At 35.8% G+C, this 13,753-nt stretch overlaps 1 protein-coding gene across 2 annotated transcripts in view; it reads left to right on the forward strand.

The window, feature by feature from the left end:
* The window catches only part of WDR37 (WD repeat domain 37), a 41,205-nt gene that overhangs the window by 4,339 nt on the left and 23,113 nt on the right, over positions 1-13,753 (forward strand). The window contains exons 2-7 of one of the 2 annotated variants that reach the window (XM_071734786.1): positions 1,255-1,286; positions 4,965-5,142; positions 7,856-7,952; positions 8,953-9,048; positions 9,214-9,278; positions 13,451-13,586. In XM_071734786.1, coding sequence (XP_071590887.1) covers positions 5,005-5,142; positions 7,856-7,952; positions 8,953-9,048; positions 9,214-9,278; positions 13,451-13,586 — 532 coding nt within the window. In that variant the 5' untranslated portion in view covers positions 1,255-1,286; positions 4,965-5,004. The remainder of the gene's footprint in view (positions 1-1,254; positions 1,287-4,964; positions 5,143-7,855; positions 7,953-8,952; positions 9,049-9,213; positions 9,279-13,450; positions 13,587-13,753) is intronic. The other variant, XM_071734787.1, reaches the window with a different exon arrangement.

Raw genomic sequence — 13,753 nt, forward strand, 5'->3', positions numbered from 1 at the left:
TTGTTTTTCATCAACAGTCCTTTAAATACTAAGTTATTACTATTGCTAAACTCTACACAAAATGGAGCAGGAAGATCTTGGGTAAACGATGTTGCTGAAACTTCCTGATGCTTTCCCTTTCCAGAGTTGTGTGTTGTCTTGAATGAACAAAAAAGGAAATGCAGGACTCTACCCATCCTGTCTGTGCACTGACAGTTCTCAAAACAGATTTTCTCCCTGGCTTCAGCAGCATGCATAGTGCAGGAATCTTGCCTTTCAGTAGTCTTCTTGTTCTGTGTTGGAGACAAGTAGTAGTTGATTGCTGCAGTGAATTTTTAAGTTTAACTAGACCAGTGTGTCAGTTTTGGTGCCATTTCTCTATTGTAGCTGAATAAAACAGTAATTGATTACACATCTGCTCTTCACTGTTACTCTGATGAAATATTTCCTGTGACTGAATACGTAGTAACATCTGTTACAGAAAGGTAGGTGGCAGAACTTTAATTTAACGCACTGTAAAATATGCTGAGTTTAATTAAACAGCATAACTGAAATACCAAAGTATCTTTCCATTTAGAATGTAGTAATCACCTATGGTCTAGATGTTTTCTAGGACACATTTTTCTCTCCTACTTCTGCTGATTAACTGTGTCAGAAATTCATTTGGTACCATTCTCTTGGGGCTTTGACTGATCATTGTGTGAATGACACTATGCAAATGCAGCAGTTTCCAAAATGATGGAGCAGAAAGCTCAGTATCTCCTAAGCTTACTTTAAGTAATTCAGTACTTTTGAACTGCCACCCTTATTGAATATGGTTTAGTAATACAACGTTTTAGTTTTGGTTTGGTTTGTTTTTTTCTCTGGAAGTACTTCTGTTTTTAGTCTTGATTGCTCATTTTTAGCTTTTGTGAATTTGATTTCTTTTGGCTCAGGAAGCAAGAGTCCCATACTTTATGGTGATTTTTCATCTTGTAGAATTACTGCATAGAAGGAAAGCGAATGTGTCTTTTCAAAACCTTTTTATAACACTGAAAAGTTAAGATTAACTGCGTCTGATTAACGATATATAATGGGTCATTTTGAGCCTTTTTTTTTACTTTGTTTGACTGGGATTTGGTGCTTAGCCTTGACTTGTGTTGATGTTTTCCCCCACCCCCATTTCTGGTTGTGTGGTGTGTTCTAACTTCAAAAGTTGAAAAAATGTGAAAGACTTTGACTGGTTTGTATACTACTGACTGTTTCACTAATCAATATTTAATATGGTTTTCATAGGATATGTAACATGACTCTGATATTCTGGACAGGTAATTTTCACTGTTTGAAAACCTTACATAATAAGGGGAATCAGGTAACTGCTAGAAATGAGCACCTTATTTATTTTTTTTAATAGCATCATATTGCCAAGGATCTGTATTGTGAAATCTACTCTTAAAAAACGCTGTAGCTTCCTACTGATAAAATTAACATCGAGATAGTTCTGAAATTGTCAAAGTGAAGCTAATATTTAAAGGGACACTGTCACTTTTTAAAACTGAATTTACATCCTGGTTCTAAAAACTCTTTTATTTATTGTTCCCTTACTGAAAGTTTATAAGGCTATTTGCTGGAATTCAGAATAGTACTGAAGGCAGTGAAGCAAGTCCCCTTTGGCATCTCCTTCCTACCCTCTGTGTGCCCATGCCTGCTTGTTGCCTCTTTGGTTGCAGCTTGGCTATGGCTGTGTACCCTCTTGCAGAGCCTGGGGAGCAGTGTGCATGCTGGCTCTCTCCAGAGCAGTGCATGAGTGATGTGGTCATGCTGGTGCATGAGGAGGGTGCAGTTCCTGGCAGTGGTTCTGGCTGCAGGGCAAGTGCTGCTGCCAAATCATGGGAGGTGTTTTCTTACCGAGTCTTTTGTGTTTGCTCATGAGCTGTGTAAGTAGAAACTTCCGTGTAGTTAATATGAGGACTTCACTGTGTAAAAATCTTATGCATTTGACCGTGTCCCTTTAAATTTCTCATGCTAGAATGTACAGCTGCCAAATCTCTATGGACTGATTCTGAGTGGTGCAGATGATTGACCTGAGGGAAGTCATCGCACCCAGAGGGACCCTGGCAGGCCTGAGGATTGGGCCCGCACCAACCTCCTCAAGTTCAGCAAGGCCAAGTGCAAGCTCCTGCACCTTGGGATGGGGCAGCCCCCAACATCAATACAGACTGAGGGATGAATGGGTTGAGAGCTGTCCCTTGGGAATACTGGGGGATGAAAAATTGGATGTGAGGCAGCAATGTGGACTTGGAGCTCAGCCAGCCAGTTGTAACCAGTCATTGGCAGTGGTGCACAACAGATGTGGACCTTTTAGAAGGAGGGCTGGGAAACCTTTCCTGTGAAAAAAGACTGAGAGTGTTGAGGCTGTTTAGCCTGGAAAAGAGGAGTCTCTGGATACACCTTATTGTGGCCTTTCAATACTTACAGAAGGTCTTATAAAGAAAGATGTAGAGAGGCCTGTAGTGACAGGACAGAGCGTAATGGTTTTAAATGGAGAGAGGATAGTTCTAGATTAGTTATAAGGAAGAAATCTTACAATAACAATGGGGAGTCACAGGAATGGGTTGCCCAGCACAGTGGTAGAAGCCCCATCCTTGGAAACATTCAAGGTCAGGCCTGACAGGTCTTTGAGAAACCTGATCTAGTTGAAGGTATCCCTGCTTATTGCAGGCGGGTTGTACTAGATGGCCTTTCAAGGTTCCTTCCAGCCCATACTATTCTATGAGGCAATGTGGAAAAGTATTTCTTGGCAAAATCCTTTTAAAAACAAGTAGTTTGGCGGCAGAGGGTACATGGAACGTAACAATGCCTGGCAAAGCATAAACCCTGTTCACATATCTGTGTATACAGCTCAGGAGCTATATCTGGCAGGAAATAGAAATCAGATCTTTTTTTCCACAGATCTTAAGTGAAATGGTGTTAACTTATTTATGTTATTATATGTAACTATGTGTATGTATAGATATAAAACTGTTTAACATACCTGTGTACGTGGACACAGAGTTTGGTGTTTTGGGCCCTGAAAATAATCCAAATGCTGCAGAAACCAATAAACTGAAAGCCATTGAAAGAGTGTTTCACAGAGGAGGAGAATTTATGTATGGTTGGGATCTGATATTTTGAAAAAATACATAAATATGGCAGACACTGAAAACCTGGTTCCTAATTGTTGACCGTATGTCCAGTAACAGGGTGATACTTAGGAAATCCCAGAAAATTGACGATCAGTTGTTTATGAGATGGGCTTTTTAAAATTTCAATCCCGTCTTTCTGTGGCAGAGGAATGTAGCTATAATGGAAAAAATAAGAAATACAGGAACTACCCAGTTGTTCTTTATCTTCTTTATTTGAGAACATAGCTAATTAGTTACTGCTGATTAATCACACGTTAAAACCTCTGGTGGGATTAGGTGCAGGGGAGGACTGTGCAGAGTCCAGAGAAAATGAACAAAATCATTTCAGTGCTGTACAAAATACTGCTGTGACCTGAATTTTATTTTAGATTCACAGGGGAATTGGTGTCATGTCACTGACACCAGTTTTGGAACTTGGGTGTTCCAAAAGCTAATTAAAATACCAACTTTTTAAATAAGAAAATTTGAGGATGGAAGGGCATTAAAATATTAACTAAATCTAGTCCTATTTTGATATAAATTCAAATATCCTTATGTAATATCATTTTGTGATATGAAACTGAAAGCAAATTCAAAGTTTTTTTTATTGATGGTACATACTGCGTTTTTAGTAAGCTGTGCTTTTCCTTGGCTTTATGATATGTTAAGAAGCTGAAAATACCATGTCAGAACCACAAAGTTGTTAATGCCTGGTCTTGTTAATTGTGGTGGTGCTCATTCCTAGCTTGAGATCCAGCGTGTTGGCGGATCTTAAATTGGAAGTGGCTCTGGGTTTGGTTTAAATTTTCTCTGATCAGCTTATTTGAAAGGAAGCTCAGTTGCCTCGTTAGCTTTGCCAACTCTGCTCTCCTATTCCTCTGCAGGCTATTGCAGCTATTTTAAGTTGTAATTGTTATTTCAGAAATTACTTATGCTGGAGAATGAATTATTTTCTTCTCAATGTTCATGATTGAAAAATTTTGAGTAATCAATCTTAAAACATTTGAAATGTTAAACAGCTGTTTCTGTTGAATATCAGGTTTAATAAAAAAAAAAATCCAGTAATTAAATGCTTGCAAAGAAAAAAAAGTTTTTGACAGTAAGGAACATATTCTCCACATTCATGCATGAAATCAAACATAATTTAATTTTCCTTAAACAGGGAAAAGCAGTAGATCATGCATGGTAATATTAACTGGTGATACTGTCAGGTGTTTTTAAGGATATTAAAATTTGTATTTGGCTTTAACAAACTTACAAAATTAAAAGTAACAAAACCTGGTAAGTCAGGTGCACTTCCACTCTTCTCCTGAGTTTATGGGCACTTCTGCTATCCAAGAAAGTGAAACTGTGAGCTCTCAAAAATGGTGGAAAGTATGTAGTTAAAGTGAATTTCTGCATATGTGTAGACAAGTGCATCTCCAAGTGCATATTAAATTTTGAATGCTAACACTTAAATGTTGCAAACTAGTTTTTTAACCTGACAGTGTCCCTAAATTATCATGTCTTTTTGCTTTCGTTTTCCAGCTGGAATTTAATTTTGCATGCATTTCAGTGAAATATAGTATGCATAATAGTTGTTTCCTGGAAACATTTTGAGGCTGTCTCTGCTAGTGTTCTCCTAAATGAGCAAGGTATTTATTTTCCTTTAGTGGAGGTTTGTTAACTAATAAATAAGTAGTGCAAAAATGATTCCACTTTATTTACATATATGCATACGTGTTTTTGAACTTAACATTATCTGAAGAGTAGCTGTAAGGAGTAGGGATCCCTTCTGACAGAAAAAATTAAACTCTGGTTACTTTCACAGAGCAATTTGTAATGTGTGACACTTGTCCTTAGTTTATCATAGGAGCCTCTGTGAAGCTGTTTTTTTGAAGTAATGCCAATAGAAAGTGGAAGTTGTGCATCTGCTCGGCAAGCAAAGCAGAAACGTAAATCTCACAGCCTTTCCATCCGAAGAACCAACAGTTCCGAGCAAGAACGGGCAGGACTGCAGAGAGACATGTTGGAAGGGCAGGTAAGAGAACACAGTGCTGCTTGGGTAACTTCCATCACTTCTTCATGAGAGTTTTATACGTGGAGAAATGAAATAAGTAATGAAATATGTCCGGTAAAGCTGCAGGAACTTTCTTGCTTCAAACCTGTAGAGCTTTTTATTGTTTTTTATGTGTTCTTAAAGGAATGAGAAAACCACAAAGAAATACAAAGAACAGTCTAATTATTTAGCTGCACCTCCCTGTCCTCCCCTCCAGTTAAAGATTTATTATTGTTTCAGTAAGTTTTTAATTTGGAATAATAACAACTCAGGAATAGAAATAAACTTGGGAAAGAAGGAGTAATACTTGTTATTACGACTTGCTGATAGGGAAGGTATTAGTGGGAATGCAGTTCTGCATTCCTTCCATAAAGTAAATAAACATTGCCTGCTTGATAGAGGCATGTTCTAACTTAAATTTGTGTTTTGTTTTGTTTTTCTTTTGGCTCAAATGAAGGCATGCACCTGTGTCTAATAAGCTTCAGGGAAAGAACAATCACAAACTTCTCCAATTTTCTTAATTATGTCAGTTGGTGTAGAGAATGCAGTCTGGAGCCACTTGGAATGTTTCACCTAACAATATTGAGATTAACTGTAGGCAAGGCTCCTACAGGAAGTGTTTGAGATTTTTCTGCTAAAGATAAGCAAGTATCAGTTTGAAAACTGTAGTCAAATTGACTAAAGCGAGCCTGGCAAAGATGGTGCAAAATTGTTTTTTTTATCAGAGAGGTGCTTTGAATACTTAACAGCATTTACCTACAAGAAACCTCACTTTCTGGACTCCATGTTAGTATTTTGGAAAAAAACAGAGCCGAAGTTTTGCTTCTAGTAATCTGGAAGTTGAAGAATGCAAGTACTTGGATAGAAAACTGTACATGCATTTGAACTATTACAGTTGCACTTCAGGAAAGGAGCTAAGGGTGGGTGAGAGGTTATGGTGTGCTGTCACTTCTGTGTAGTAAACCAAAAATATAAGCCATTTTAGTATTTCTTCTAAAACTCTGTAAATGTATTTTTATTTAATTTTGTTGACCCTTAACCTTGAACAGCCAGTGGCAGATTCTAATGAATAGAGAGTATTAATGTTCCTTCACAGTGGAGCTGTAAACCACATGAGGTCTAGAGAAGTATGTTTGCAGGTAAACAGATAAGATTATTGCTTAGTATTTTAATAAGCTAATATAAATAATGCCAGCTTAACAGAGAGTAAAGGAAGTTAATGCATTTTAGTGTGCTATTTACTTTAGAACAGGCTTAGGTTTGCTTATGCTTTTCTACATCGCCTTTCCTGTTTTGAAAGCTATAGGATAGCTTAGTTGCTTTCATAACATTGCTGTATGGAATTATTGGGTAATTGAATAAAAAAAAATTCTTCTGTCTTTGGCATTTCTCTTAAACAGGAATACTACACAAATGAAACTCTATTAATCAGTTTTGTTTCAAGTCAGTGTTAATTTGGACCTGTTTCATGTTCTGATTGATTTGAATGCAAGAAAAAAAGTACTGTCTCAAGGGAGAGGCAGTGATCATGCCAAAAGGAATATCCCCTTGTGGGGCATAAGGAACACAGGACCACTTCTTTGAGCATGAGGCATGTTTCTGTCAGCTTAAAGTAGCTGTAAAACTGATTTAAAACTGAATTATGCACACAGCAGATGTGTTCTGTGTCACGGCGATTAGTGGTTTCTTATACTCTGCTCCTTAAAATTGATGTTCAGAAACAATTTACAAGATTAGGATTGTGATAGGCTTTTCTAATTGTTTCTGAAGGCAGACAGTGTGACTGTATGATTCAAAACGTGAGTGAGATAAAATTCTGATGGTTCAGATGCTGACTTTGGTGGAAGGCACATGCTGCCCTCTGATGGCTCACATGCACAGGTTTCTTCCTAATTCAGTCAGCTTATAGGAGTGAAACCAATTTCTTTTGGATTGGGCTTATTGGAAGACTTAAGAATAAAACAAGCCATAATTGTTCTTAAACTTGGGTTGAATAATGAAGTTCACTTGGATTTCAGTGGTGTCCTGTGCTAACATTAAATGCTTCCGCTGTACTTCTAGACCTGAAATGGTGGTTTTGTGCTGTGGCAGAAGCTGACTCAAGTTTCCTTTTTTGTCCATAGCTGATGATTTCAATATTTTGAAAACACATACTTTTGCTTTGTTTACAAAAAAGTAAATATTGCTGATGAGCACATTCCCTGTATATTTGATAGATGAACACTGATATACTAACAATACAGTAGACATAATGCCATATTAATTTCACTTTGAAATTTGGTAACTTGTTTCCTTGCATAGACATTTCTCAGTTTTTGAATACAACTGCATTATTTATAATTTAATTCAAAGGTATTTGTTCTCTAATTGGAAACACCTTGACATTGTAGTATAAATTTTTTCCACCTTTATTTCTTTTTAATGAGTTGTACATATTTCTTGGTTTTATAATTTTTCTCCAATAAGGCCAAAAAATCCCTTAGGTGATTTGGATTCTGTCCCTTGAAAGACAAAGAGTTTGTAAAATGGGTAATTTTATGGTGCACAATGCTTTTTGTTTTGCATTCTACACCAGTAGTAATTTTAATTTTTCTCCTTGCAGCTAGAGGGAACTGTTAAAATCAGTTTAAGTTTGAAGGGTAACTGTATGAGGTGTATGTGAAGAAAAATAAACCCCTGTTATTTTGCCTTCTAGGATTCTAAACTACCATCCTCTGTACGCAATACACTCCTTGAACTTTTTGGACAAATAGAACGGGAGTTTGAAAACCTGTACATTGAAAATTTAGAACGTGAGTATCTTTTTTTCCCAGCAATTTATGAGTTGTTTGGACTAAGACTATAGTAGAGCTAACTGAGATGCTTACCTTGGATAGTGTAGTGTAATTACTGTAGCTTTTTTATGAGTCTAAGAATTGTTTTGAACTTAGAGTTAAAGATGAGGTTTGTACATTTTCAGAAAAATAACTTTCTTAGCTCTTTGACACAAGTAGTGAGAACTGATGTGTGTCATCTTCCCCTGACTCTTGGGCAAAGAAAGTGAAGTGGCTGTCTCGTTTGAAGTTTGTGGCTTTACTGTGTATTTCCAGGCCTGATATTAATGATGTAATATTAGTAAATAAAATTGGAATAGTGTCTTACTTGGAAAAGTATAAAATGTGTTTTTGGATCACCCTCCTTAATACATCAAATAATGAGCATCTGCAGTTGTTCGTGAAATCTAGCACTCAGATAAGGGTTCCAGGTGAATCTGCAAAAAAATGTCATTTGATTAATGACAGTACAGTTGTATGGTAATGTAAGTGATCCATGGAGATGTAAGAGAATCCAAAGTAAGTAACACAGGCAGTCATAAGTCATAAGCCTCTGCTTAGTATTCCTTGCTGGATTTTGGAAGCTGTGTTATGAGTCTTGACTTTTGAATTGTGGAATGAATGTGGTTTTGGCTCAAGTCAATACAGGGTTATTGATAATTTGGTACAGGCGTGCCATAGATTTCACAGGAGCTGGTTTGTTACTCCTTAGCCACGTTTACTAGTAAAAGTAACAGTAATAAGAAGCCACTAATAGTTTCTTGGAATCTTGGTCAAGATTGATCTATGGAAAATTCAGCATGCGTCTTGGTTTATGTCTTGGTGAGGCCTGCTTTTATAAAATAAGATCTCTTTTCTGTCTTTAGCATAAAATTGATTATTTACTAATCATAGAAATTCTTAAATAGTACCTTAGTTAATGATAATGATGTTAATGATAAACAATTTTTTGGGTAGTAATGTAGATTTTTGTTATTAGTACGTAGAGAGATTGATACACTGAATGAACGTTTAGCAGCTGAAGGACAGACAATTGATGGAGCTGAACTGAGCAAAGGACAACTGAAAACAAAAGGTAAGAGAACCACAAAGAATACTAATAATGTTTTTGGATTTACTTCTTGTGTACTTTGCTGGCCAAAACTTAGAATATTATTGAAGGGAAGTAGTGCCAGTTACTTATACAAATAATCTAATGAAATGTTTGAAATATTTTCCTTTGAATTTATTGTCTCAACAGCCAGTCATAGTACCAGTCAGCTTTCTCAGAAATTAAAGACAACTTACAAGGCATCTACTAGCAAGGTATGAGACAAATTAAACCTCTGCTTATCAATGTGGCTCTCTTTAAGTTGTAAATTGTGGTTTTTTGAAGCCTAGTAGTGCTGTTTTTTAAGTAAACCTGCCTCATGAGGAACAGTATCCTTATCTTGGCATCATCAATTACCCATTAATTTAACCACTCTACTTGACATTTTTCCAATAATTGCTACTTTTTTAAAAGAATGAATATTAGAGGGGAGAGAGTGTGTGCACGCGTGTATCTGGGATAACTGTGGTAAAGAGAACTCAAAAAAGTTTGATTTCATGAGGGAAATATAGAACTTTGTGGGTAGTGAACTTCTGAATAAATATTTGGGTATTGAAGTGGCGATTTAAGTTGGGATCTCTGTGTACTACTCTAGGTTTTTATGAATTGTTAAAATTTTTATGGTAAAGTTGAAAGCATTTCTCTCTGGTGGTTTTTTTGCAACCTTTCTGACTTTCATGCGAGTGGCTTTATTTTGACTACTTCTTTCTTCCTACACAAGAGTCAAAGCTGCAGCCTCTTTTCTCTTGGTCCACAAAAAGTGTATAGCCAAAGGTCAGGAAAGACTGTAACTAAGTTTCTAGGTAACTTTGATCTTTCTCTCTGTATCCTGACTGGTTGCAGATAGAATTCCCTAATACACTCTCTGGCAAAGTGAGATGTGAAAAGTTTTAAGAGTTCAGCAGTTCTGAAATTCTTATGTCCATATTGTTTATGAGCATTGAATGAATAATGCTGTTCTCTGAAAAAGGGTTGTGTTCCAAACTCTGTGGTAGTGGATCACAAGGTTTCTCTTCAACCCATCACCCTTTATACTGTTGTGTATGCTAATTTAACATTTGTCTGAAAAAGAAAAAAAAAATATATATATATATACACATATATATATATATAAAACTTTTCCCCTGTAGGTAATTAGAAGAGTCTTAAATTTTACAAACTGATTGTTTTGTATAATTACACACAATTACATGTTTCTCATTGCCAACCTATGAAGAATTTAGGTCTGTTCTATAAAACACTTTCAGTGTTTGCTTGGTTTAATGGGAATTCTTACCCTTGACTGCTTTAACAGTTTTAAAACATGCTAAGACCAAATCAATCTGTGAATTTTCTTGAGGAAAATGCTGAGGTAAACATGCTTAATTCAGGTCCTTCTTAGGAAATTCCTTTACCAGGAAACTTTTAATCCCTTAGCTGGGTTAGAAGCTTGAATTTTAAGTTGGCAAATCTTATATCAGAAAATTACAATTTAGCAGCAGGGCTTGTCCACCAGTGCCCGAGTTCTGAACAAAGAGTAGATTTAGTGCTTGGTATTCTAACAGTAATTTTTTTGGCACCTTAATGGGCAAGTACCTTTAATTAAAATGTAGTTGTTTGTGTATGCAGGAGTTACTAAGTAAAATTCATATTTTGAGGTTAAAAAGTTGTTACGGCTGATAACAATCCCTGGCTATGATGGTTGTTTAGACACCGGGAAAACGTAAAGATTTTAACCAGAATCCTAAAATAAAATGAAATGATGCAACCTGCTCCATCATAAACTAACTTCCAGGATCTCTGATCCTTTTGGATAAGGAAAAGAACTCTTAAAAAAGGATACTTCTTCACCCAGCAGTTGAAGGGAATACAGGTCTTTAGAGGATGTATTTTTTTTACTTCACTGTTTAATATTATTCCACAGGAAATTCTGGTAGTCAGTCACAATATAATGCAGCTGGACTGGTTTTGAGCTGACCAAGTTTTCATTCGTGCTTCTAATATGTCCTGTCCTCTTAGGAGCCATTCTTATGGAGTGTTTTAGTTTGTGTGCCATGCAGTTGTTTGAATTTGTATTGCTTTCAGTTGTTTACATGGCAAACAATTGTTTCCTTATTAACAAATCTCTGTATAGAAGGAAGTACATGAAACTATGTGGTTTTAAGAATGAGGACAAACAAAGCTGAAAGGCACTCAAGATACAAATGGCCACTTATTTGCATTTGTGTATGATAAATCTGAGAACTGCTAAAGTTATTTTAGAAGACTTTTCTGCAATGCAGAGGGCTTTTGTAGTGAGCTGCATGTTATTTAAGTATTTCCCTTCCTTTCTTGGAAGATTGTTTTATGTATGGTTAAGGAACCAGGAAGTAATCCAGGCACAGTCTAGTTTATCCAGTTGTTAGTACATAAAGGTGAGGGACAGGAAAAAAGAAGTAAGAGGGGAAAAAAAGATGTGTAGAAAAAATGTGTGTTAAATAACTATATCTGGATATTTAGTGTTAGTGTTCTCCAGCTCTTCTGTGTGTTTACTCAAGAATGCTGATACTCTAAAAGGAGTTTAACAGCCATGCCATGAAATGGTCAAAATTGTCCACCAGTTCTGGAAAATCTGTGCTTGCTTGTTGGGATTTGATGCAACCTGATGCAATAGTCAGAATGCAAACATAGTTCAGGTGTGGGGCTGAGAGAAGAAAAACTTCAAGTTTGAAATCTGAGCTGCTATATTAATCCTTGACTGTATACTTAATTCTGCTGTTCCACCTGTCATACACAACTCCTTTTAGTTTTATGACTGTATTAAATGTGAAAATTGATTCAGTAAGATTGTATCCAAAGCTTATAAAACTGCAGTATGGTTGAATTTACTGTTAACCTATTTTCTTTTCAGTGCATTCTTTTTTCCTTATATTGAAATCTGTACTTGCTGGTAATTTGGAATCCACACAGGATATTATAATGTCATCAATGGAAAGTTGTTGTGCTTAGGATTTTGAATGCTTTTGCAGATACTCCTTTTAAAAATCTTTTTGGAAGTAATTGATTTTAATGTCATACTTAAGACCTTTTTTTGGATACCAAAACTAAATTTTTAGTTATATTTATTTTAACTTATATTTAACTTATATTTATTGTACCTAAAGTGTAGACTTCATTAATTTTTTTTCTAACTTTTACTAAGATGTAGGTAGTGTTAATGTGATTTGTGTGTTGAAACATTTAAAGGTTTGTAATTAACTGGTCAGATAGATAGATACCTGCCCATAATTGCATGTAGAGGAAATCACTGATAAGATGAAGTCCTCTTTTTGTTTCCATTTGAACAAAGCTTTTCAGACTGTCTTCCTCAAAGCAGAGCTATGACCTTCAAGACTTGTGGACTAAAAGTAGAGGATTTTTAATTGGGGTTTTGTGATTAGTGAAGTATTTTTTCACTTCTCTTGCTTCCAGTTGTCTCCGGAAGTTTTACAGCAAGACTTTTTCATTTTTTTTTTTTTCCCCAAAGTAGCGTACTCCACTTTCTTCTAAACATGTAGAAGCTCCAATTCGTTTCCCTTTTTGTAAATATTGAGTGTTTTCAGCCTTACTCTACTATAGTGCCATTTTTCTGTAATAGTTACCATTTTTTCTAGACTTCCTTTCATTTGATGTTATTTACCCACATACTAATTTGGAATTTGGATTTAATGTCTTCTCTGTTTTCCACTGACAGCGTTAACTTTGAGGGAATGTGCTTATCAAATGTTTAGATGAGTTTGACATATCTTAAAAAAAAAAAAAGGTTTGTTACACCAATAAACTGGCATAAGCTCTTGGATTAATGTGTACTTTGATTAGCTTTTTGCAGTTTTGAGGAATCCCAGCAGTGACTGCTTTAAATGTGAATGTTTCTGGATTTTACTGGAATTATCTAATAAGTAGTACATTTTTTTCAAAGACATTACTGCATAGCATGAATCATCTTCAAATTATCAGATGTACTGTTCAGTAGGAATAGGAAGTTGGTTTTTTGGGGGGGGTTGTTGTTTTTTTTTTGCTATGTGTTATGTTTCGTTTGTTTGTTTAAAAATTAATCCTATACCCAAACTGAATGGAAAGTGCACACTGCATTTGTACAACTCATTACTCCTGTGAGGCTGTGTTATTATAGTGCAATGTAGTTTATCTTGCCTTTTCTAAAAAGGAGGGGGGGGTATTAAAGAAAACAACAAAACAATAACCAAGTAATTAAGGCGCAATTGCATCAAAACTCACTTTCCAACCATCAGATGTCAAGTTCTGACAGTCATGAACAATGTCAGAGCAAAGAAGAATCCTTATGAAAAAATATGTTCCTATTTGTATTTGCAAGATAATTACCTAATGTTGGTCAATGCGAAAAGAAACGTTGATTTTTCTGCTATTTCAGATTGTATCCAGTTTTAAAACTACAACATCAAGGGCAATCTGTCAACTGGTAAAGGAATATGTTGGCCACAGGGATGGTATTTGGGATGTCAGTGTCGCAAAAACTCAACCAGTGGTGTTGGGAACTGCATCTGCTGGTAAAGTTTTGTGTTGCTTGAATCTTTAGAAAATTCTGGTTTAGACCCCAAACTATAGAAGATCAAAAGAATACTGGAATACTTCTTTTCACCAGTGAGCTCCACACTGAAAAAATAGATTGAAAGAAATATAGTAGACGAAAAGTTCTTAAACTGCAGTTTCCTTA

This window comes from Heliangelus exortis, chromosome 2 (assembly GCF_036169615.1).
Source record: "Heliangelus exortis chromosome 2, bHelExo1.hap1, whole genome shotgun sequence".
In the NCBI taxonomy this organism is placed as follows: domain Eukaryota; kingdom Metazoa; phylum Chordata; class Aves; order Apodiformes; family Trochilidae; genus Heliangelus; species Heliangelus exortis.